Source organism: Sceloporus undulatus, chromosome 1 (assembly GCF_019175285.1).
Source record: "Sceloporus undulatus isolate JIND9_A2432 ecotype Alabama chromosome 1, SceUnd_v1.1, whole genome shotgun sequence".
Lineage (NCBI taxonomy): Eukaryota > Metazoa > Chordata > Lepidosauria > Squamata > Phrynosomatidae > Sceloporus > Sceloporus undulatus.
In genome coordinates this window covers 52,494,269-52,516,753 of record NC_056522.1, presented here as the reverse complement: position 1 = coordinate 52,516,753, position 22,485 = coordinate 52,494,269, and the positions used below count along the sequence as shown (strand labels likewise).

At 42.6% G+C, this 22,485-nt stretch overlaps 1 protein-coding gene across 3 annotated transcripts in view; it reads right to left on the bottom strand.

Annotated features, from left to right (window-relative positions):
* Positions 1–22,485, bottom strand: part of KIF6 (kinesin family member 6) — a 239,282-nt gene that overhangs the window by 14,865 nt on the left and 201,932 nt on the right. For all 3 annotated transcript variants that reach the window (XM_042444496.1, XM_042444501.1, XM_042444492.1), the window contains 3 exons: positions 16,827–16,908; positions 4,128–4,263; positions 3,586–3,680 (listed from right to left, as the gene is read on the bottom strand). In XM_042444496.1, coding sequence (XP_042300430.1) covers positions 3,586–3,680; positions 4,128–4,263; positions 16,827–16,908 — 313 coding nt within the window. The remainder of the gene's footprint in view (positions 1–3,585; positions 3,681–4,127; positions 4,264–16,826; positions 16,909–22,485) is intronic.

The following is a 22,485-nucleotide window of genomic DNA, read 5'->3' as shown; positions in this document are numbered from 1 at the left end:
AGTGTGGCTTTGACCACGAAACTCTAGATGAGCATCAAAAAGTTGGTATCCAACTGGCCAAAGATGAATGAAATCACAAGGAAAGGGAAGAAATGGTACCTCATAATGCAACTATGGCAATGTACAAAAAGGAGCTGGTGGTTTCAACAGGTAGCTCTTTATATAGGGTTGCTGGAGGCGAGTGGTGCTACTACCAACACTTACATAAATTTATAGAAGATTCTGAATGCTGAATTCTGTGGAGGCACAGAATAACCACCCATTTGTATGAGGCACAGAGACCATGAAGAATTAGCTTTTACACTACCATATTACAAGTACAGCATTAAATTCCAGTATATGAATATAGATTTATAGAATGACAGATTGCAGCCATCCATTTATATTCTTAATTCACAACAAGCATTGATAGTCCAGCTCCATCAGGACTAGCCTGGAAGAAGGAAGAGCCCTCCCTCCAATCCATCTGCCTTGGTCCAGGCCTCAGAGGGAGAGAAGAACCACTGGACCTCATCCCCTTTCCCTCCACCATTCCCTTCTCCTTTTGTTTCATGTCTTTTAGATTGTAAGCCTGAGGGCAGGGAACTGTCTGATTAAAAATAATAATTGTAAGCCGCCCTGAGAGCCATTAGGGCTGAAGGGCGGGATATAAATACCTAAATAAAATAAATAAATACTCCAAGTCTTGAAAGGCGTATAAGGATTACGTACCACCTATCGTATAGTTTGCACAGAATACCTATAAGACTTCAATAGGTATAGTATCCTGATTATTGTGTTTGTGATAAATTCTTATGGTTATCAAAATAGCACTAGAAAATGTTAGTAAATCTGTAAATCAGTATTAAAGTTTTCGATATTGTTTCTTACAAATGACATTTAGTTATAGTGCTACAGTAACTGCTACATACCATGTAATTCCTGTCAACTTTCACCAGTTCTGTTGGCTGACTTATGGGAAAAAGTAGTTAAGATTCTTTTTTTTTTCTGAGTAAACTACCAGTTTGTTCTGGGTGGATTTAGTAACAAAGAGCTTTTTGTGCTCCAGGGCCAAAGAGCTGAAGGAAAATATAAACCCAAAAGGGCTCATCCTATGCAATTACAGGAATTAATAAATAAAGTTACTGTGTCATTTGGGTCCAGTGGAATCCTTGGGAAGTGAGCTTTTAAAAAAATCTATTCTTACATATAAGTAACTAGAAACATTGACTAAAATGTTAATACCTCAAACAGGCTTCAAGGGACAAGAATAAATTTTCAGCACAGTGGGATATAAAGTTTACTGTTCCCTCTCACAATGTCAAGAGCTCCATTACAAATATTTTACCCATCAGACTGAGAACATAGCTACATAAAATGGATTTACCAGGCTTAATGCACAATAGCAGTAAAGGGCTTTAAATATATATTTTAAAAGTTCTACAGAGAACTTAAAAGGGTCATTACAAGTGTAATGTCATACATGATATCAGATACATGTAAATAAAAGTAAAACCTCACAGACTCTTTTATGCAGAATATCACATTTCATTCTCGCACCTAGCTTTTTATCTTCTGTATAGGTCACAATAACAACTTCTAACCTAGCAACCAAGAATGAGAACCAAAGTCAGCAATGGAGGAACCTACTTGTGTATACATTTGCCAAATTTGTGTGTGTTGTTAAATAAGTGGCCTCCAATAGACAGTCCATGCAGTTATCATATCAAAAACAGACACACCAGAATGGAAGAAACTCCAGAAGAAATATGATGATGATGATGACGATGATGATGACGATGATGATGATGATGATTTAGTCCGCTCAATCACAAGGAATCCGGGTGGGTTACAGCAAATGACGTTTATCAGTTTTGATTCTGTTTTTACTTGTCTACTTAGGAACTCCTGTACGCACATTGAGCTCAATCACGGGAAAATTTCTCCACATTTACTTCAACATAAGCAGCCACTTTCCATTCAAGAACACTTGAATATAGCGCCTCTCTCTATATAATCCGCCCCACACCCTTAGAACAACGGGGAAATATGTACTTGAATACCCAAAGGTGAGATTAGCAGCAACTCACCAAAGAGTTTACTCAGTGACAGCTCCAACCTACTGGAATGCACTCCCAGAAGAGATCTGACTTAGCCCTACATTGGAAGCCTTCAAGAAGGCATTGAAAACCTATCTCTTCCGGGTAGCATACCCTCCCAATTCGCTGTAGAGAAAGTATTTCCTAATAGATTAAGATCATCTGATGGCCCGACTGTTTTAATATGCTGTTTTAAAATTTTTATTGTATTATCTGTAATTGATGATGTGCTGTATCATGACAGTGTGAACCGCTTTGATCTGGAGGAAAAGCGGTATACAAATAAAAGTTTTATTATTTATTTATTTTATTACTTTGTCAAGAGTAAAATCCATATGTTCATTAGAGCTCTTTTGAATTGGCTTGTGTATCTTTTGAGACATTGCTGATCTGAAACATTTATGATTCAGCTGCAAGTGGGTCAGAACTGCGCTGACTGCACAGCTTGCTCCCAAAGCAGGCCGCAGCCAAAGGACTCAACCTGCGCTGCCAGGAGCCAGATAATCCTGGCTCCTTTTTGCTACTGTCCATAGGACTGGAGGGTGGCTTTGTTTGAACACCACGCCTCCAAAGCGGCTGGAAGCCACTTCATATTGTCCGTCTGTTCCGAGTCACAGATATTAACATTTATTGGTTCTCTCTCATATATATATATATATATATATATATATATATATATATATACACACACACACACACACACACACACACACACACACACATATATATATATACACACACCATCCCCTTCTCTGAATAGAGTGGCAAAAGATGAGAGCTGAAGCTTTGACACCCACTCACCCCTCTCCACTGTGGCACTATTTCTGGCCTTTCCTTCTGGCAGAAAAATAGTAGCGGTAGTTTTCTCCTTAACCATCAAGTCTTGGGGGTGAGCTCATTTATTGATTTATGGAAGTTCCTTGGCATCTTTTTCCTTTGCTTCATCCTTTACATCCATTGTTACATGCCCCTAAATTTTACTCTTGATTTATCCATGGGTCATATAAAAATCCGTAATTTTGACCCCAAAGCCTGCCCCAACATATAAATGAGGTTGATTTATAGTTGACTACATACAATAGTTACTTTAAATCAATTCAAATTTTGAAAGCCAGATAAATTAAATCCTTGGGTAAAGAACTGTCACCAGAAGATAGAACTAAATCATTGTTTCAGAAGGCAAGTCTGGATCTAATGAGTAGAATATGCAGGGGGAATAGATTATGGGTGAACATTAGGAAAAAAATCTACTGTAAGAGTTTTCAACAGAGAAATTGACTTGGGAGATGGTAGACTCTGCACTGGAGGTATTTAAGCATAAGCTGGATCGCCCTCAGAATGCCAAAGTTGTATACTGCCTTGCAAATTCTGCACTGACTACATGATCTAGAAAGGCATAGTTTCTATCTCACCAATACTGTAGATTAATATTTCACAAACTCTGAAATATTAAGGAACATTAAAAAATAATTTACCAATCATGCATTTTGGGGGGAAAACATCTTACCTGATAGCAGAGGGATTTGGTTGGGCTTCAAGGACAAAAGGAGGAGTTTTTAACACACTGGCTGAATTATGCAAAACTGGCTGTTCTTCCTGCTTCTAAAGAAATATTAGACAGAAAAAGAGAAGAGTAAAATGTGAAAAACAGTGGAATGTCTACTCAGTTAAAGTCCAGTATTGAATGCTTTCAAAATCACCGTTTATAGTATAGTCTTCAACACCATTGTATCTACCTTTCTCCTAAAACATTGGCAAAGTTAGAAATGTTTGACAAAGTGCTGAAATTGTCAAACTCAGGTTACACATTTTTAGAATGGATCAGTAGGTGCTGGTTGACTGGGGTCATTAAGGGGCTGAAAATTTTACACAAGTTAAAATCCAGTCAATTAAAAGCACCTAATATATTGATCAGCAGTTGATGCATGCCAAAATAAGCTGATGGCAAAAACCTGGCTCAAATTCTATGCCATATCCAGAAATTTCAACCATATTTTCAGTTACACGTAAAACTGATTTTCTACAGTGAAAATGAAAACACCTTAATACCTGCAAATTCCTTGCCTCTGCAGACCACCAAACTTCAAAGTCTTTTTGCAACTTTACTTTTGCCTTTTCCATAAGTAGCTGCAGGTGTTCAATTTCTATCTTCAGTCCTTTCAGTTGAGTAAACATAGTTTTATAACTGTAGGGGGAAAAGGTGGGGTAAGTTCTGTATTCTTCACTATAGAAAAGTAATTCTGATGCTTCTCGAACTGAGTATTGTCCAGTATTTTGTAGGGCTGCATTGATCTGCTTGTCCCCATTCTCCAACCCATGTCATGGATAGTAGGCTGGGTGGATTGATTTGTTGAGTAATGAAAGACCAAATGAATTCACCAGTTTGGATATATGCTGAGCTGTCAGTAACGAATGCAATGGTTTCTTCCTGCCCCTTAAACCTTTAAATTCCACCACCACCACCTTTGTTGGCAAGTGGCTCCTTTTTCTCGTCTTTCCCTCACCTGCTTCTCCTCTGGCACATTAATTAAGCCATGTTTCCATACTCACAGAATGGGAGAAAGAGTCCTCTGTTGCAGTTCTATGCCAGGTTTAATAGTATAAACAAGTTTTAATGCATGATATATTTATTATATGGTGCATTAGTCCTTATGATTGAATTTTAAATTGTCAGCATTTTAAACTATTTTATGCATCAGTTAAAGAACACAGAACAGGAAAGTTAACCATCACAGTTCCAATTTCCTGTACTTCATCATGTCTGAAGGAAACCTTTGCCTTATTATAGGCTAGATGCTATATTTTGGAAAATGTAAGGCCCTGAAGCCTGTCCATTGGAAGAAAGAATGGTAATGTGCACTCTGTCATGATGGTCTTCATGGAGCTGACAGCATACAGTGAAGCCACTTCTCAGCATTCAACCATTTCAATGGCTTCCCTGTGCAATCTGACCTGACAGTTGTTGGCATGGTCCAGAATTTCAGTATTTTCAAACAGCATTTTATGCCCTTACGCCCCTAGACAAATTCAACAGGAAAGAAGACAGGCCCTTTAGCATGTAAGGAATATGTGCTAGGGTTGCCTTGGGCATCCTTTACAGACGCTCCCTAACCCTAGCATGTATTCCGTATGTCAAAATGGTGGCGCCCTGTACAGATGGGTGCCGCCATTTTGATGTGACAGCCATGCCACGTTCAAATGGCATGGCGCAGGCATGACGTGCTCACGCCACTACAGGGTCATAGGGCGCCCTATTTGCGGCGCCAATAGGAGCTTCGAAACAGAGCTCCTTCCTGGGGAGTGCCTTATTCCCACAGCCACCAAACGGCTGCAGGAATGAAGCCAGGGGGAAAGGGGCCAAGTGGCCCCTTTCTCTCCTGGCAGCGGCTCCCTGGGGTCTCCTGGGGCATGAGGTCCCAAGGACAGCCCTTTCCAGGCCGGGAGGAAGCGGCATTTTGCTGCTTCCCCGCGGCCTGGAAAAGTGGCAGATCGGGGCCTCTGGGCTGCCACTGTGGCTGCTCAGGCCCGATCCAGCAGGGATTGCTGCGCCTGCAGGCCGCCCCAAAGAGGCGGTCTGTATCCTGCCATAGTTTGGCTACCAGTCCTGAAAAACACTAAAATCAAGACCCAGCAAATACAAATGAAAACCACCCAGGGTCAGGGGGTTTCCCAGCAAACAATGGATGTCTAATTAAACAGACACCAATCCTCTTTGCATGCCCTTCCACCCTGAGGCCTTGCCATTCAACAACAGAACAATACACAGATTAACATGGAAATCACAAGCCAGGGTCACATAGTGTGTGTGTGTGTGTGTGTGTGTATGTACACATACACACCCCACTCTCTTCCATGCCAGCATTCTCTGAAGATGCCAGCCACGGATGCTGCTGAAACCTCAGAAACAAACTCTTCTAGCACATGGCCATATAACTCGAAAAAAATGGATCCATAATTGGTTGGAAAACCAGGTTCAAAGAGTAATCTGGAGGGAAATCTCGAATTGAATGCTGTAGGGTTCTGTCCTGGGACAAACACTGTTTAATATTTTTTATCAATGATTTAGATGGAATCCTTGTCAAGTTTGCTGATAAAAAACTGGGAGGGATAGCAAACACATTGGAAGATAGGAACAGAATTCAAAAAGACCACACTAAACAAGAAAATTTGGCTGAAATTAATAGAATGAAATTCAACAGAGATGGTTTGTGAATGATTGAATTTGCAGATCTCATGTCCATAGATCTGAAGGGCCAACTATATTAGATACTGAACTCCAGTGCAATGGCGGTATTGAAAAAGATATAACAGATGCCTTCTGCTTCTGATATACAGTTGTCCCTCCACATGTGCTGGGGTTAGGGGCACCTCAAAGTTATTTTTTTTAATCTGAGTGAACACCTCTCTAGATCCTCCAGAACAACTCTATGGTCATTTTTGTTGACCATAGTATTGCACTGCAGGGCTTAAAATCCCTGGAGAAGTGTTCTTTCTTGGAATCTTTAGGTCTTTCAGCACAATTCCATGGTCAATCTCTGGCAGAATTTGACCATAGTTGTGCTGGAGAACCTAGAAATTCCTAGAGAAAACATATTAATCAAACCCATGAGTAATCAAAACTGCAAATGTGGCGGGCTGATTATACATAAAAACATATAGATATGCCTAGAGAAATGGACAGGTTGCTCACCTGTAACTGTGTTTCTTTGAGTGGTCATCTGCGAATTCACACAAATGGGTTATTCTGTGCCTGCGCAGCCAAGCTCGGAAACTTCTGGAATCTCTGGGCAGAAAATGAAGTAACAACTTTCTGCAACTTTTTGGCGGTAACTCCGCCCACCGCTATATATGTCCCCTAGCGGACCGCTCTTCTCCAGTTCCAAATGAGCTGCGCAATCAGTGCGACAGCACATAGTAATGCAAAATGAGTGGGACACTGAGGGGACGGATGGGTGGGTGTGTGTGAATTCGCACATGACCACTCGAAGAAACACAGTTACAGGTGAGCAACCTGTCCTTCTTCGTGGTCTCTGCGAATCACACAAATGGGTTAGCAAGCTTAAGACAAGGAGGAGGGAGTGTCCAAATAAAGTTGAAACAGAACTTTTTATTAAACTGAGCCATAACACCAACAAGTGTTGCGTGTTGTGATTAATGAAATCCAGATAATAACACCGCCCTCCCAAAGGCTGCATCCTGTCTTGCCCTGGCATCCAGCCTATAATGTCTAACAAACGTCAGAGGCTGGGACCAGACGGCTGCTTTGCAAACATCCTCAAGCTCTATTCCTGCCAAAAACACCGAAGACGCTGCTACCGCCCATGTTGCATGGGCCCGAACCCGACTAGGGGGAGGTTTACCAGCAAGCTCATAACACAGGTTGATAGTATTGCATATCCACTTAGAGTCTCTGAATAACAAACAAAGAGTCTGTTTGAGAGTCTCGAGCCGGAAGTTCTACTAAGATAGAAGGCAAGGGCCCTCCGAACGTCCAAAGCATGCAACCGACGTTCATCATCAGTAGTCGGGTTCGGAGCCAACGTTGGTAAGACAATGTCCTGGTTTATGTGAAAGGCTGACACTACCTTCGGCAGGAAGGTAATGTCAGTACGGAGGACCACTTTGTCCTTATGGAAGCAGAGGTACGGTTGGTTCATTCTTAAGGCACATAGCTCACCAGCCCGATGAGCAGAAGTGACAGCGACCAAAAAGGCAGTCTTCCATGTCAACAGTCTCAGGTCCACCATGGCCATGGGCTCAAAGGGTTTGGAGGCCAGTCGAGGGAGAACAAGGTCCAGGCTCCACGCTGGTGTCGGGCTGGTAGAAGGTGGGTGAAGGTTATTGAACCCTCTAAGGAATCTCTTAATGAGAGGATCCTTAAACAAAGAAGGTTTGTCATCAAACAAATAGTGTGAACAAATGGCTGAGAGATAGGACTTAATAGAGTTCAAAGATAGCCCTGCATCCGCCAAGGTCATCAAAAATTCCAGCACCATAGGGATGGACACTTGGGATGGAGTGGCATCCTTATTTCTAAGGAAGGTTAAGAATTTTTCCCATTTATAGCGGTAGGCTTTCTGCGTGGAAGGCTTCTGAGCCGCCCGGATGACTGAAAGTACATTAGGAGGTAGGGACATCAGCCTTGGATCCTCCACGCTACCAATGGGAGAGACTTCATCCCTGGGTGGAGAACCAGTCCGTTATGGAGCAACAGAAGGTCTGGATGGAACTGCAGACGGAGGTACCTTCCCTCGGTGAGGCGTAGCACATGGGCGAACCAGGGCTGCCTTGGCCACCACGGGGTGACCAATACCACATTTGAATCACCTTCGGTAGGACTCTCGTGATGAGCGGGAATGGGGGAAACGCGCAGAGTAGTCCCTGTGACCATTTGAACTGTAAGGCATCTCCCAGCGACCCATGGCCTCGGCTGTGTGAGCAAAAGCGTTGGCAGTGAGAGTTCTGAGGTGACGCAAACAAGTCCAGGATCGGTGTTCCCCATCGGTGGAATAATCCGGAGACCACCTCCGGGTGGAGCCTCCACTCGTGGCAGGTCGTCGGGGATCTGCTCAACTGGTCTGCCAGCTCGTTCTGGTCTCCAGGGAGGTGGATGCATTGTAGAAGGATCTTGTGCGTTATGCACCAGTCCCAAATCCTGAGAGTAATGTCCAGCAACGTTCTTGACCTTGTACTGCCCTGCTTGTTTAGGTAGTACATTGTGGTCGTGTTGTCTGTTAACAGAAGATCCACTCTGCCGGAGAGGAAGGACTGGAAGGCCCTGAGGGACTTTTCCACTGCTAGCATCTCCAGAGCGTTGATGTGAAGCTTGGATTCCAGCTGTGTCCACCTGTCCTTGATGGCCAAATCTCCAGAGTGGGCTCCCCATCCTTGGAGGGAGGCGTCCGTGGTTAAGGTGATGTCTGGGTGAGGGGACAGGAACGGCATGCTGACACAGACGTTGTCGGGTTGGAGCCACCAGCGTAAGGACCACTGTACCGCTCTTGGGATGGTGACCATTTTGAGCGGGGAGTCTCGCACGGGATGGAAGACGGAGAGAAACCATGACTGAAGCGGTCTGAGGCGAAGCCTTGCCCAAGAGGTGACAAAGGTAGTAGAGGCCAAGTGACCCATCGCTACTTGTATGGTGCGAGCTTGCAAGCCTAGGCATGGTTGTATTGCTGCACACAGGGCCTGAAATCTCAGGGGCGGAAGATAAGCCTTCAAGGTATGTGAGTCCAAGATCGTTCCGATGAACTCGAGTCTCTTGGAGGGAGTTAGATTTGACTTCTCTAGATTGACCTTGAGACCCAGAGCGTCCAGAAGAAGCAGAGTAAATTGGACATTCCGCAGCAAGGACTCTCGGGATGGTGCGGTGAAGAGCCAGTCGTCCAGGTATGGAAAGACCGTTATCCCCTTCTGCCTCAGGAAGGCCACGACTGGTGCCATACATTTCATGAATACTCTCGGGGCCGATGATAGGCCGAACGGCAAAACCTTGTATTGGAATATGCCGGGTCCAATGGCGAAGGCAAGGAATCTGCGATGCTCGGGTCGAATGGCCACGTGAAAGTAGGCGTCTTTCAAGTCCAGTGTGGCAAACCAGGTATCTTTCTGCAAGAGTGGCAGAACAGAGGCGAGAGTTAACATTCTAAACGTTTATAAACAATAAAGCAGTTCAATAGATGTAGGTCCAGAATTGGTCTCAGCCCCCTGTCCCTCTTCGAGACGGTGAAATACTTGGAGAAGAAACAATATCGGGCCCGGCTGGGGTCCACAGGTTCGATGGCGCCCTTTTGTAAGAGAAAGCGCACTTCGTTGAGAAGGGTGTCCGACGGGATGGTGGAATTAATAGCTCCGGTGGGAGGGAGCTCTAGGAACTCAAGGGCATAACCCTGTCGGACGATGTTTAACACTCAAGAGTCCGAAGTTATTGATGCCCAGGTGTCAAAGAAGGGCCGTAACCTATCGGCAAATATTGGGACGGAGTGCGCTAGGAGACTTCAAAATCTCTTCTTGCCTCTATTATCCTTCTTCTTGTAGGCCTGTTGGTATCTAGACTGAGAAGGTTGACAGTGGTCAGGGTGGCCGGAGGGAGACTGAGATGGTCGAGTCTGAGGCGGTCTATCCAGAGACTGGACTGAGCGGTCATGCGGATGGTAGCGTTGTTGGTTATATGGGTACCAGGAGCGCTGGCCAGTGTACCTCTGACGCGGAGACTTCGCAGTGGAAGAAGACATGCCGTGCTTCCTGGCAGCGGTCTTCATCCGATACCTAAAACTCAGTTTCTCATCCGTCTCCTTATTGATTAAGCCCGAGTTGTCAAAGGGCATATCCTCAATGGCAGCTTTAGCTTGGGGAGTGAGGTCCGAGGACCGCAGCCAAGCATATTGTCGAAGGGCTACTGAGCCCGAAAGGACTTTAGAAGCACAGTCTGTGGAGTGCCTGGCCGAGATGATCTGTTGGCTACCAACGAGGTGCATCTCGTTCCAAAGAGCAGACATGATTCTCTTTTTGTCATCGGGCAGGTTGTTAATAGTAGAGTCCATCTTCTCTACCAACAGTTGGACATATGCGCCCATGAAGGCTGCATAATTGGCGATCTTGATGTCCAGGGCCGCAGACGCATAGAACTTCTTCGCAAGGCCATCAATCTTTTTACTCTCTTTGTCGACTGGTGTGGAGGACAGACGAGGGGCAAAGACAGTCTGGGAGCCCTCCACGATAGCTGAGTTAGGCTTAGGGTGGTTAAATAGCCAGGAGGGTCCTGATGGTGTCACCCTATAGAGGTTTTCAATCTTCCGTGAAGTTGAAGCAATGGTAGCAGGAGTGTCCCAGGACCTCTTGGCAATCTTCTCCAATGAAGGGAGAAATGCAAGACAAGGTAGAGCAGGAGCACAGCCATGGATCCTCATTTCCACCGGGTCCAATGCATCTTCTTCTGGATGGGAGACCTCAAGCTTTAGGGCATCAGCCATCCGGATGACACGGTCGGAGAAGGACTTGATGTCGTCCGTGGGAGAGGGAGCGTCAGGCTCCCCAAATGTAAACTGTGTCTGTTCCTTCAGTGGTGGGGACAAGGAACGTGACCTGGAGTGCGATCTGGAGCGGGAGCGACTGTCGCAACAACTGAGTGGAGAGGCATCCTTTTGGGCCAACCGTCTGGTATGGTCCATCTTGCTGGAGAAAACATCCCAACGAGAAGGAGATGGAAGGCTCACTCTTGTCGGGCCAGGTATGTTCCGTCTCAGGTGAGCGGCGTCAACGGGCAGCAAATACTGGCCAGTGCGGCGATCATAAACCAAGTCAGGATAAGTGTCAAATAGATCACGGTCAGGGAACTCCTCATCCAAGGGGTCATGACCAAGAGCCTCGTCTGCCTCTGTCCCGAGGGCGGCCCTGTCTCTATGAGTTGGAGAATGGGCGCGGAGACCGGCTCTAACAGGTGAAGGTGAACAAGGCCTCGTCTTCTGAGGAGAGATTGGAGGGTCGGAATCCGGAATTTCTCCTTCGGATTCAGAGCTGTGGCCCAAGCCCACAATCTGCAAGTCCTCGTCCGGGATAGTCAGATGAGAGGAGAGGAGTACCCTGGGTTTTAAAGGCGGTGGGATGGATGCCGACGCCATTTCTGGAACAGGGGTGGCCACTTCTGGGATCGGAGTGGGTGCAGGCCTAGAAGCAGGGAGCACCGAGACTGTACTTGGCGGCCCTCTGCGGCGCAATTTTGGTGCGGGTGATGCTGACCTAGTCCGCCTAGAGTCCCGGCCGCTGCGGAGGATTTGGAGGACTTTTGCACGTCTCCGTGCTTCCTCTTAGAAGGCTTTTCGGCCTTCTCCTTGTCTGACGAGGAGCCGGATGGTTGGCCTACAGGCTCTGCGGAGGACGCCGATGCGGCTGCCGGTTGAAATACCTTCCCGTACAGGGAAGCCTTCAACTTCTGATCCCGGTTCTTGAGGGCTTGAGTGGTCATAGCCCTACAATGTTTGCAGCTGCCCGGGACGTGAGTCTCACCGAGGCAGAGAACACATTTCTCATGTCCATCGGACATGGGAATTTTTACACCACACTTGGTGCATCTCTTGAAGGAGGCCATGGGGCCGGTGGCCGAAGCCAAGATTGAATCGTTGTCCAAAGTCAGTGGTCAAGAAGTCCAAAGTCCGAAGCCAGAGATTCAATCCAGAGAGAATTAGCAAATGCCAACGAAGTTCCTCAAACTGCTCAGCACAGCGGAATGAAGGAACTGGAGAAGAGCGGTCCGCTAGAGGACATATATAGCAGTGGGCGGAGTTACCGCCAAAAAGTTGCAGAAAGTTGTTACTTCATTTTCTGCCCAGAGATTCCAGAAGTTTCCGAGTTTGGCTGTGCAGGCGCAGAATAACCCATTTGTGTGATTCGCAGAGACCACGAAGAAGAAATATCATTTTCTCCATAGATCCCTGTTTAGAGATGCAGAATTCGTCAACAGATGAGTATGTTGGTACTTCAAGACAGGAAAAATTGTGAGCTGGTTCCACTCATTAGTGCTCTACAATGAGGGAAGCTTTCACAGTTGAAAATGTTGGTGGGAGGACCTCGTGGAACGTTCCCTGGATTAAAGGGAAAGTGTTCATGTGGGTCTGGAATCCTTGTTACTTGTGGGTATTTACACCGAAACCATGAAAAGCAAATGATAAGATAGTAGAAGTCTGAGGGACACTGAGCTGGCTACCTGCTTTCTTAAAAACCACAATAAAACTTTGGGACTATTAACATGAACAATTCTGCTGATTAAAGTGGTAGAAAGGAAGTCTCATTAAGCTGCCTTGGTTTTGTAAACAAGAGCTGAGTAAATGAAGTACCCTACAAGATTGTAATTCAGATTCAAAAGACTATTGTTGGATGAGTTTAAAAGGACATAACAAAAGTTTTAAGATCATGAAACTTAAATTTTATGAATAGATTGGATTTTATGCATTAGAAGATTGAACTGAATTTAATATGAAGATTACATCAAGAGAAATAGGAGACTTTTTTTTTTAAGTTGATAAGATTGTAAACTGTGCATGGTGAAATGGAAACAATCGATCCTAATAGCATGAATCAAGGTAGGGAAAAGAATGTGTTAACCTGGAAATGATGTGTGTGTGTGTGTCTGTGTGTACACACACACACACACACACACACAGAGAGAGAGAGAGAGAGAGAGAGAGAACAAATTAAAGTGGATTTACTGGAAGGATTAGTTTGCAAAAAATTGAGGAAATTGAGGCAGAAGAAATCTTGGGTCTAAAATGGCAATTGATAACTCAGGAGGAAGAGAAGGGTGAGGTGAATAATGAAAGGATGTTTATGGGAAATAAATAGATGAAAAACCAAAATCAAGTTGATAAGAGTGATGAACTAGCTGGTAAAACTGAGAGCTGGAAAGTTGGTGAAGAACTGAAATACATCATTCCCCAGAACAATTACTTGCAATGGAATGGAAATGAGTTGATTGTAATAACAAGAGCTGGAGAAGGAAGCTGGATGGTTTGAAGAGAAGGAAGGTTATGTTTGAATGGATGAGGAGAAAGGTTTGAGTTAGATTTAAAATGAAGAAGAGAAAGTAATTGGTTAAAGCTGGGTTAATAAATCTGGTTACAGGCTAAAAAAACATTGAGATTTGGATGTGAATATAGTTTTCAAAGGGAGGAAAATGCTAGAATTTTTAAAAGTGAAAATGGATAAAAATATAGAAAATGGATTGGAAATAAGAATGCTTTATTATAGCCAATAGATTTAAAGTTTTCAGTGAGAGGGATTAGTATGTACTTTCATTAGTAATAGTTTTATTAGTAAAGAGGGGGAAATGTAATATTGCTTAACATGACGCAACGGCTTAGTTGTTTGACATAATTATAGAAAGATAATAAAGAAAGATATTTTAATGTCAGTTATGACGTTAGAACATACTGTTGGTTTTAAAGAATAATGAGAATAGAGTATAGCAAGAAGTTTATTGTTAGATTCTTACTTATAGGCTTGAACTATTGTTATATAACTGATGAAAGGAAGAATGGAAGTTATCCTTTCTTTCCTTTTGTCCTCTAATATTTATTCTTTATGTTTTATTTTTTGTTTCTTTTTCACTTTTTTAATTTTAATGTATTTATATAACTTGTAATAAAACCATTTTTTAGAAAGAACAGATGAGTATGTTATAGTGTTGTTCCAAGATGTTTAATTCCTTACCAGTGCTCGCCTCTTAGTGATGTTTTCTAAGACAAGTACTGTATATTCCAATACAGTCGTCCCTCAACTCACGGTTTCGATTATTTGTGAGGTCAAGGCCTCTGTGCACATTCCTTCTCCTCATCGTTCCCAGGCCTTTCTCCTGGAGAGGGAAAAAGCCCAGGAAGGAGAAGCCAGGAAGGGTGCATGTGCCAATCCTGACTCTTTCCAGGACAGAGAGCTGCCTCTTTCTCCAAGCAGCTAACTGCCTTGGGAAGGGGTTTGGGGAAAATAATCCCCTACCCTTTGCCAGGACAGGGAGTTGCCTGGGGCAAGACATCCCAGGAAGGGGTGTGGGGAAAGCAAATAAGTCCTCCGGTCCTGTCATTCCAAGGCTTCAGAGAGGTCCCTGGAGCTCCCTGAAGCCTTGGAAGGGGAGCTGCCCTTTGTGGGTGGTCTTGTGCCCCTACCCCCATGAATGTCAAGGGTTGACTGTATAGTGTAATGTGCTCGATTCTTTACCATATTTAATCAGAAAACGGTGAATTTAAAAAAAGGTAAGACATAAAAACATGAGATCTTACAGGCATTGTCTGTGACCTTTCCAGCTATGACCATTCCTAGACATGTCAAGTCTGGCCACAGTGGCACAGGCCTTAGTTTGGATTACTGTAATGGGCTGTATGCACATCTGCATTTGAAGAGTGTTCAAAAAATTCAGTTGGTTTAAAGAGCTGTCAGCAGATTGTTAATGGAGACTGGCTACACAGAATACACAACTTCTTTGTTGCAATAGTTCCACTGTCTGCTTATTTCTGGGCACAGTACTAGTTATGGTCCTACATGGCTCAGGTCCAGGTAATCTGTTGGACCATATTTTCCCATATGAAACTGCCTATGTTTTTAGATCTTTTGGAGAAACTATTCTCTCTGTCCCACCACCTTCATAGGTACATCTGTGGGAACATGACAGAGTTTTATTATTATCCTGCCCTTCTCCCAAGGCTTACAACAGGTATGTATATATGTGTTTCATGTGCACCTGACATTGCACATAAGCGTAAACAGCTACAGTAGCATCACTTAGGTAACTTGATATACTCCATTTTAGCTGTGTTAGTCTCAGTCAAGACAATCTGAATTACTCTCCTGAGCTGCAGAAGGGGAGCGGGAATTCTATTCAAAAGATAAACACAGGGCTGAATATTTCACTCTCCACAGAGGAGCAAGAACAGTAATATAATTTTCCATCCCTTTTAGGGATGGGAATAATCAAGGGACATATTTTCATTGCTAAGCATAGGTCCTTCTAGTGGCTGCTCCTAGACCCTGAAGTTAGGTCAGACTGACACTTCCATAGACAGGTGAAGTTCTCTCCCCCCTCCCCCTGTCCAGGCCTTTGTGACTGCTCAGAGGGAAAGGGCCTTTCAAAATGTGATATTTCTTTTCTTTTTATTTCTTGTTTTCTTTTTAAAGGCCCTGTTTTTAGTTGCTCTTATTTCTATTGTTAGTTTAATTTTACTTTTAACATTTGTATGATGTGAATGGTTCAGCTGCATCGAACTTTTGTAAGCTACCTTGAACTCCTGACTGGGATAAAGGTAGGAAATAATCACTACCACCACCACCATGTAACAACAACAGCAGCAGCAGCAGAAGAAGCAGATGAACATTTTTTAAAAATAAAACTTTCAGTCCTCCACATATTTCCTAAATATGTCCCTCCATCTTTTGTTCAATTACATCTTCTCACGTAATACTTGATAATACAGGAACCATTAAAAACCATTTGGCTGTAGAAGACATTGGATCTAAGTAGAAGAAAGTGCTTCGTATCCTCAGCACAACGAAAGCATACAGTGCGCCCATGCCATAGGCAGGCGCCCCATACACGGCTTCCTGCTTATGCAGAAATCGTGTGATGGGAGAATGAATGGCGTGCACGGTCTCCTGTGCTGCAAGCACGAGCCCCATTCAATTGAATGGGACTTCAGTTTATGCATTTTTCAGCTTACACTGGGGGGGGGGGGGGGGGGGGGGGGGGGGCGGAACGGATCCCCTGCATAAGCCAAGGGACCACTGTCCTGTGCTTGTCATCTCTTCCCTTTCTTAGGGATGAAGTTAAACCAAGGAATTATCAACAGCCAGCCAGATGCAGTGAGCACACTGTTCACATCTAAGCAAACCTACTGTATTAATCCCCTTCTGGACTGTGGTATATACACACAAACAAGAATTGAATATATCATTTTCCATTATATCTGATGTTTGGTAAATCCACTGACAACTTGGCTGAAAATGGACATACCTTCCCCTCAAATGTTAAGTAGTCCAGATGACAAGGAAGAAATTGTTTTACAAGCTCTTGTAACTGATTGTTTGACTACCTAACCAGATGTACCTCTTCCCCAATGTTGATATATGCACCATAGATAGTGCACTCAAGTCAACTTAATAGCACATATGAAACATATATATGTAACTGAATCCCTAACAGCATATGGGAAACATATACATGTAAAAGCTAACGTTTTAAAAATATAAAAATCAAACTGAAATAACCTTATCTTATCTTTTTCAATTTGCGCTCGAAGTGCCTCTTCTACTGGATCAGGTTTATTCATTTCTCTAGGACTGACAACAGCTGCAAGATATAATCTAATGTTAGTATCTATTGTAAAATGTAGCGCTAAAGGAAAATGTTTCTGCATCACAATGAAAGGTGTCTTATAAGTCTGACAAAACTAATTTATCTAGAGAGGCTAGTTTCTAACTAAGGCTTAAATCCAATGCAGAGTTATGTGTGCTAAAGTTCAATGATAGTCCTAAGCACACCTCTATTGGCATTAGGGCAAAAGAATAACTCATCTCCCATTGCCCAGTCTTTATTGTTGTTGTTATTGTTATTATCCCACCTTTTATCCCTAGTTTGAGACTCAAGGTGGCTTTCAATAGTTCAAACAAACATAGTTTGATAAAAAGCAATTAAGCCATCATAAAATTAAAACCAGTTAAAAAATTTAAAACAACAAGAACAAATAAAAGTCCAGAATATTATACAAGGCCTTTTTCTACTGAAAAATCAATTTTCAAAGGCCTGCCAGAATGAAAAGGATTTTACTTGCTTGCTGGATGTAATGAGCTAAAAGATCCTAAGCCAAAACTTTAAAGCTGCTAGAACTATTTGATTTTTAATATATCAGATATATTTTTCATTGAAAAAAGTGCAGAAATGTTTGCCAAAACCTAGCAGAAGTAAATTCTGGTTGCCAACCGCTAGGCTAGCACAGGGACATAGCTAGGATTTTAGGAAGGGGGGGTCCAGACTAAGTGCCACCATTATAATGGGGCTTGGGTGCGGTGGCGCAGCAGCACACACCGTTCATTTTTCTAATGGAAAGGGGGGGTCCGGACCCCCCCTTGGCTATGTCCCTGGCTAGCAGTTCTCTCTCATTAACAGAATACCCCTTGCTGATATTTTGCAAGAATATATCACTCTCATAATATGTTGACAGTGAAAGGAGCAATGTTGGTTCATCTGTGACATTACTTTGGCAAAGATGAAAGCTATGATTTGCCTTGTGCCATATATTGTACTTTCTGGAATTTTCTCTCTAGTAAGATGTGATTGTGCATCTTCTTGTAGGAGACAGATAAAAATCTACCTTGGATACATCAGGTACCAAGCTGTGAATTGTTAGCAAATTTCGTGCATTTATATTTTGTGTCTATTTTACTCTCTGCATTTGTATACAGTCGACCCTTCTCATACCCTGATTTTTTATACACGGATTTAAGCATACACGGTTTGAAAATGTTCAAAATATATATAAATTTCAAATATCAAACCTTGGTTTTCCATTTTTTATAATTTTTTATATTTTGCTATGTCATTATATTTAATGGGACTTGAGCATACACGGATTTTGTTATACACGGGGGATCTTGGAACCAAACCCCAGCGTATAACAAGGGTCCACTGTAATTTATATAACACAGTCAAAATTTCTCCGTCTCAGAGGATGGCAATGGCAACCCCCCTCTGAAGAAACTTTCCCAGTGATAAGTTTGCCTTAGAATCGCCACAAGTCGGAAACGACTTGAAGGCAAACAACACACATGCACACATATAAACTGTATTTTGAATGTACAGTGGTACCCCGGGATACGAATGCGCCGCCTTACGAAATTTCCGGGTTACGAAAAAAATCCATTCAAAAAAACTGTTCCGGCTTACGAACGTTTTTTCGGGTTACGAAAAATTTTTTGGTGCTTTTCGGCGCTATTTCACACGAAATCGCGGCTTTTCCCCATTAGCGCCTATGGGTTTTCGGCTTGCGAAGGCTTTTCGGGTTACGAAAGCGGCGGCGGAACGAATTAATTTCGTAACCCGAGGTACCACTGTATTCAAAAGTTGGGGTTGGTGTTTTACATTGTTTCAGGTGGGAAAGTTCCATTACAAGCATAGTGGTAGTATTCACATTTCACATTCCTTTCTCAAAAAAAGGCAAAAGAAAATATACGCTGAATGCCAAATTATAAAGTCAATGTGTGTGTGTGTGTGTCTACACACACACATACATACACATACACACACATTTTTCAGTATTTTAAAGAAAACTTGCTTGAGATTTTTAGCTAAAGAAAAAAAAATGGAGGAAAATATATAGTTAAATGCAAGTTGTTTGGCATCTCCATTAGAGGTTTAGCCAACAAAGTAAATAAGAAGTAAACCTGCCTAAAGTGTGCTGTTGTTTCAAGGAACTACATTCTGGCTAGAGCACTAGCACATTAATGACTCCTTTTTTGTCTTTTATCATGGCATATAGTTATTATAGTCATTAATCTTTAGTTTTAGCACTGGATGGACAGTTTAATTAAGAGAGGGGGAGAGAGAGCAAGCAATTCAAGAGTTTCTAATTTAATTAATTACTCTTTAAATCAAAGGGTTCTTGTGGCACTTTTGAGATTAACTGAAAGAGAGATGTTGGTACCATGAGCTTTTGTAGACTTGAGCTTGCTTCTTCAGATGCATGTACCCCATACATCTAAGGAAGCAGGTTCAAGTCTATGAAACCTTATGCTACCAACATGTCTCTTTCAGTTAATCTCAAAAGTGCCACAAAATCCATTTGCATATTGATTTTCCATACTCGTAGTGTTTCCACTCCACATACTGACAAAATGACCAGACCCAAATAGGACTAGAAACATATGTAATTCTGTCTAGTACTATAAGAATTCCAAAATAATTCAGAATAAAGCCAACAAGTCAAGGAAAAAAAATCTTTCTAAATTTATGAAAATATATTTTAAAATTCTATCAAGTAAGAAAATTAATGCCATGCATTAAGAGGACACAGAAATAACTATGTATTCAGCCATTAACCATTTACTGATTAATGCTCAAGTTAATGCAAGACTTCAGTAAATTAACTTTGTAAATTTTATTTTAGAATGTTAGAATTTGTAAGAGTGAATGCTGTTCCTCTGGCAGATTCAGCAGGATAGGAGGCCCTATGCAGGATTGGGATGGGTGAAATATATCAGAAGATTCTGTTAGTAGGAAGTCCTCTACATTTTAGGCCCAAGGTGGCCCTTTTCCAAAAGGAAGGGACACAAAAAGTGATGTTCCAGTTACCTCCTGGCAACAAAATAGCTCAGGTGGACCAAAAGGAGACAAAGCTGCCTCCAAGTCCTTGGGTGGATGGTGGGTGGGGGGATTTTTATGTTTCAAAATTATTATTTTTTGCACTCTCTCTATCTTTTTGATAGCATCCACTATCTCTAACAACTGTCTATGCTAGGTGGGGCAGATGACAAATGCCGTTCCTAATGGAACACACTGCATCAGAGATGTCTATAAAGGATTCCAAAAAGTGCATGGAACCTTTTCAAAGGAAGAAACCATACTTCTGCCTGCTTCATTTATTTATTTACTTTTGCTCACTTATTCAAATGTGCATGCATTGCATCTCGAGTACTTTGCATCAGCTTCCTGGTTGTCTGCCTGCTCAATTCTGTTCTTCACTCACTAATTCAACCTAAGGTCTCATTTTGGCCTGAGCACTAAATTCGGAGAAGCTGGCTATCATTCAGCGTATATCATTACCTTAAGGAGGGTGGGAATTTTTTTTCACAGATAATCTTCCATATTCACTTTTGGGGATGATGTAATGTTTTGTGTGGTAAAGGTTATGACCAGGACTTAGGAGTGCATGTGTATGCTAGTGAGCATTCAAGTAATATTGGCCAGAAAATTACAATTAAAGTTGGGAGGAGGAAAGATCATGCCTATCAGTTGAGTACTAAAATGACTGCGATGTATGACTTTGAGCATGACAGTGGCCTTGAGCAGATGGGGCAAAATGAGTGGCCAGAGGCTGCTCCTGCTCTCATAGCTCCCTGTTCAATTTAGGACTGTGGTGACTAGATGCTATGGTCTTGAGGCTGCCTTCACTGGCAGTCCACAACAGACCACCAGCAAGGAGTGCTTCTTTTGCTTTCCTTTTTGCGCCACGTTTGGGCTGCTCAAGGCAGCCATGGGGCAACTTTGGCCCAGTTCAGGGGCGTGCATAATCTGAATGCCATATATGAAAATACTGTACAATAAAATCTTGTACTAGAAAATATTTTCTTTTGCAATAAAGTAGACATCAATTTGTTTATTTCATTTGGATGCTGCTTCTGGTTCAAATTCTCTGTGGGTCTGAACTTAATGGGAGGTAGTATAATACTGGTTATGAAGTTGATCTAGATGTCAGACATTCTTGGTTGTTTTTGTTGTTGTTACTTGCCATCAAGTTGGTTCTAACTATAGTGCTTTCAAGGCATTTCCAGGTTACAGCAACCCTAAAGTGTGGCAACTCTGTGGTGAACCTATCACAGGGTTTTCATGGAAAGATTTGTTCAGTGAGGGAGTCTGCCATTGCCTTCCTCTGAGGTTGTGAGGGTGTGATTTGCCAGAGATCACCCAGTGGGTTTCCATGACTGAGAAGGGATTTGACCCCTAGAGTGATAATCCAACACTCAAACCACTATGCCATACTGGCTCCTCAGCAAAGGTTTGTCTGATTACAAGACTCTATCAGTAAAAAACATTGCATAGCTTCTTGCCTCACAGAAGCACACAATCATCCTACCATGGAAAAGTACACATAGTGCCTTGATGGTCAGATATTCTTGTGATTTATCATTCAAATGTTTCATTTAAAGTTATGGTCTACTCTTCAACATTCTTGGGTTTTCTTCAGCACATTTGAACCTTCTCTTGATGGCAAAAATTTATTCTCACTTTCAGTAACGAAAGGCTGATAGGGCTTTACAGTCCTATTAACCTGCTTACTTTTATTTATCCATTCTATCTGATCATTGCCAAAGCAGAAAATCTATAGGGCAGGGCTGGAAATGATGTTCTTTTGTTGCCTGTTTTATTGAATCATTTCCTGTATTACTAGGTATTTTATATGTATTATCCTACTAGAGAGGCAGGCTAACTCCAACAGGCCTCCCTGGAAGAAGTTTACCCATCCATTAAGAAGCCAAGCCCTCCCTCCAGTCCATCTGCCTTGGTCCAGGCCTCGGAGGTAGAGAAGAACTGCTGGTCCTCATCCCCTTCCCCTCCACCACTCCCTTCTCCTTTTGTGTCGTGTCTTTTTAGATTGTAAGCCTGAGGGCAGGGAATGTAAGATCCAGCAACCTCCACCAATAATCCACAACAGCAACTTGCGTAAAAGCAGTGAAGTTTATTGGGAATATAGGCAGATGTGAATTGGACAGACTTTTCAGTGAAATCTGAAAACCAAACCTCAAACACTAAGTTAAAAGCACTAGCCCCCACCTTTTTTCCTCTCCAATTCCTCCCCCTTTGCTTCCCAGGCCAGCTAACCAACCTGGCCTTGAAGAAGCCTCACAGATGTCTCCAGCTAATTAAACAATGCATTCCAATCCTCAGTTACAAGCATTCCCAAGCGCAAGCTAACTAGCACCCCCATCCCCCAACTAAGCAGACAGGACTACAGCTAAAGCAATTATACAACAATATGAACAGTAACCATAGTGAATGTAAATATTGATTGGTGATTGCTTTGGAGTTCTGACAGGGAACCACCTAATTAAAAGAATGTATGTACAGTGCTGTGTAAATTGACAGCGCTTTATAAATAAATGATAATAATAATAATAATAATAATAATAATAATAATAATAATAATAATAATAA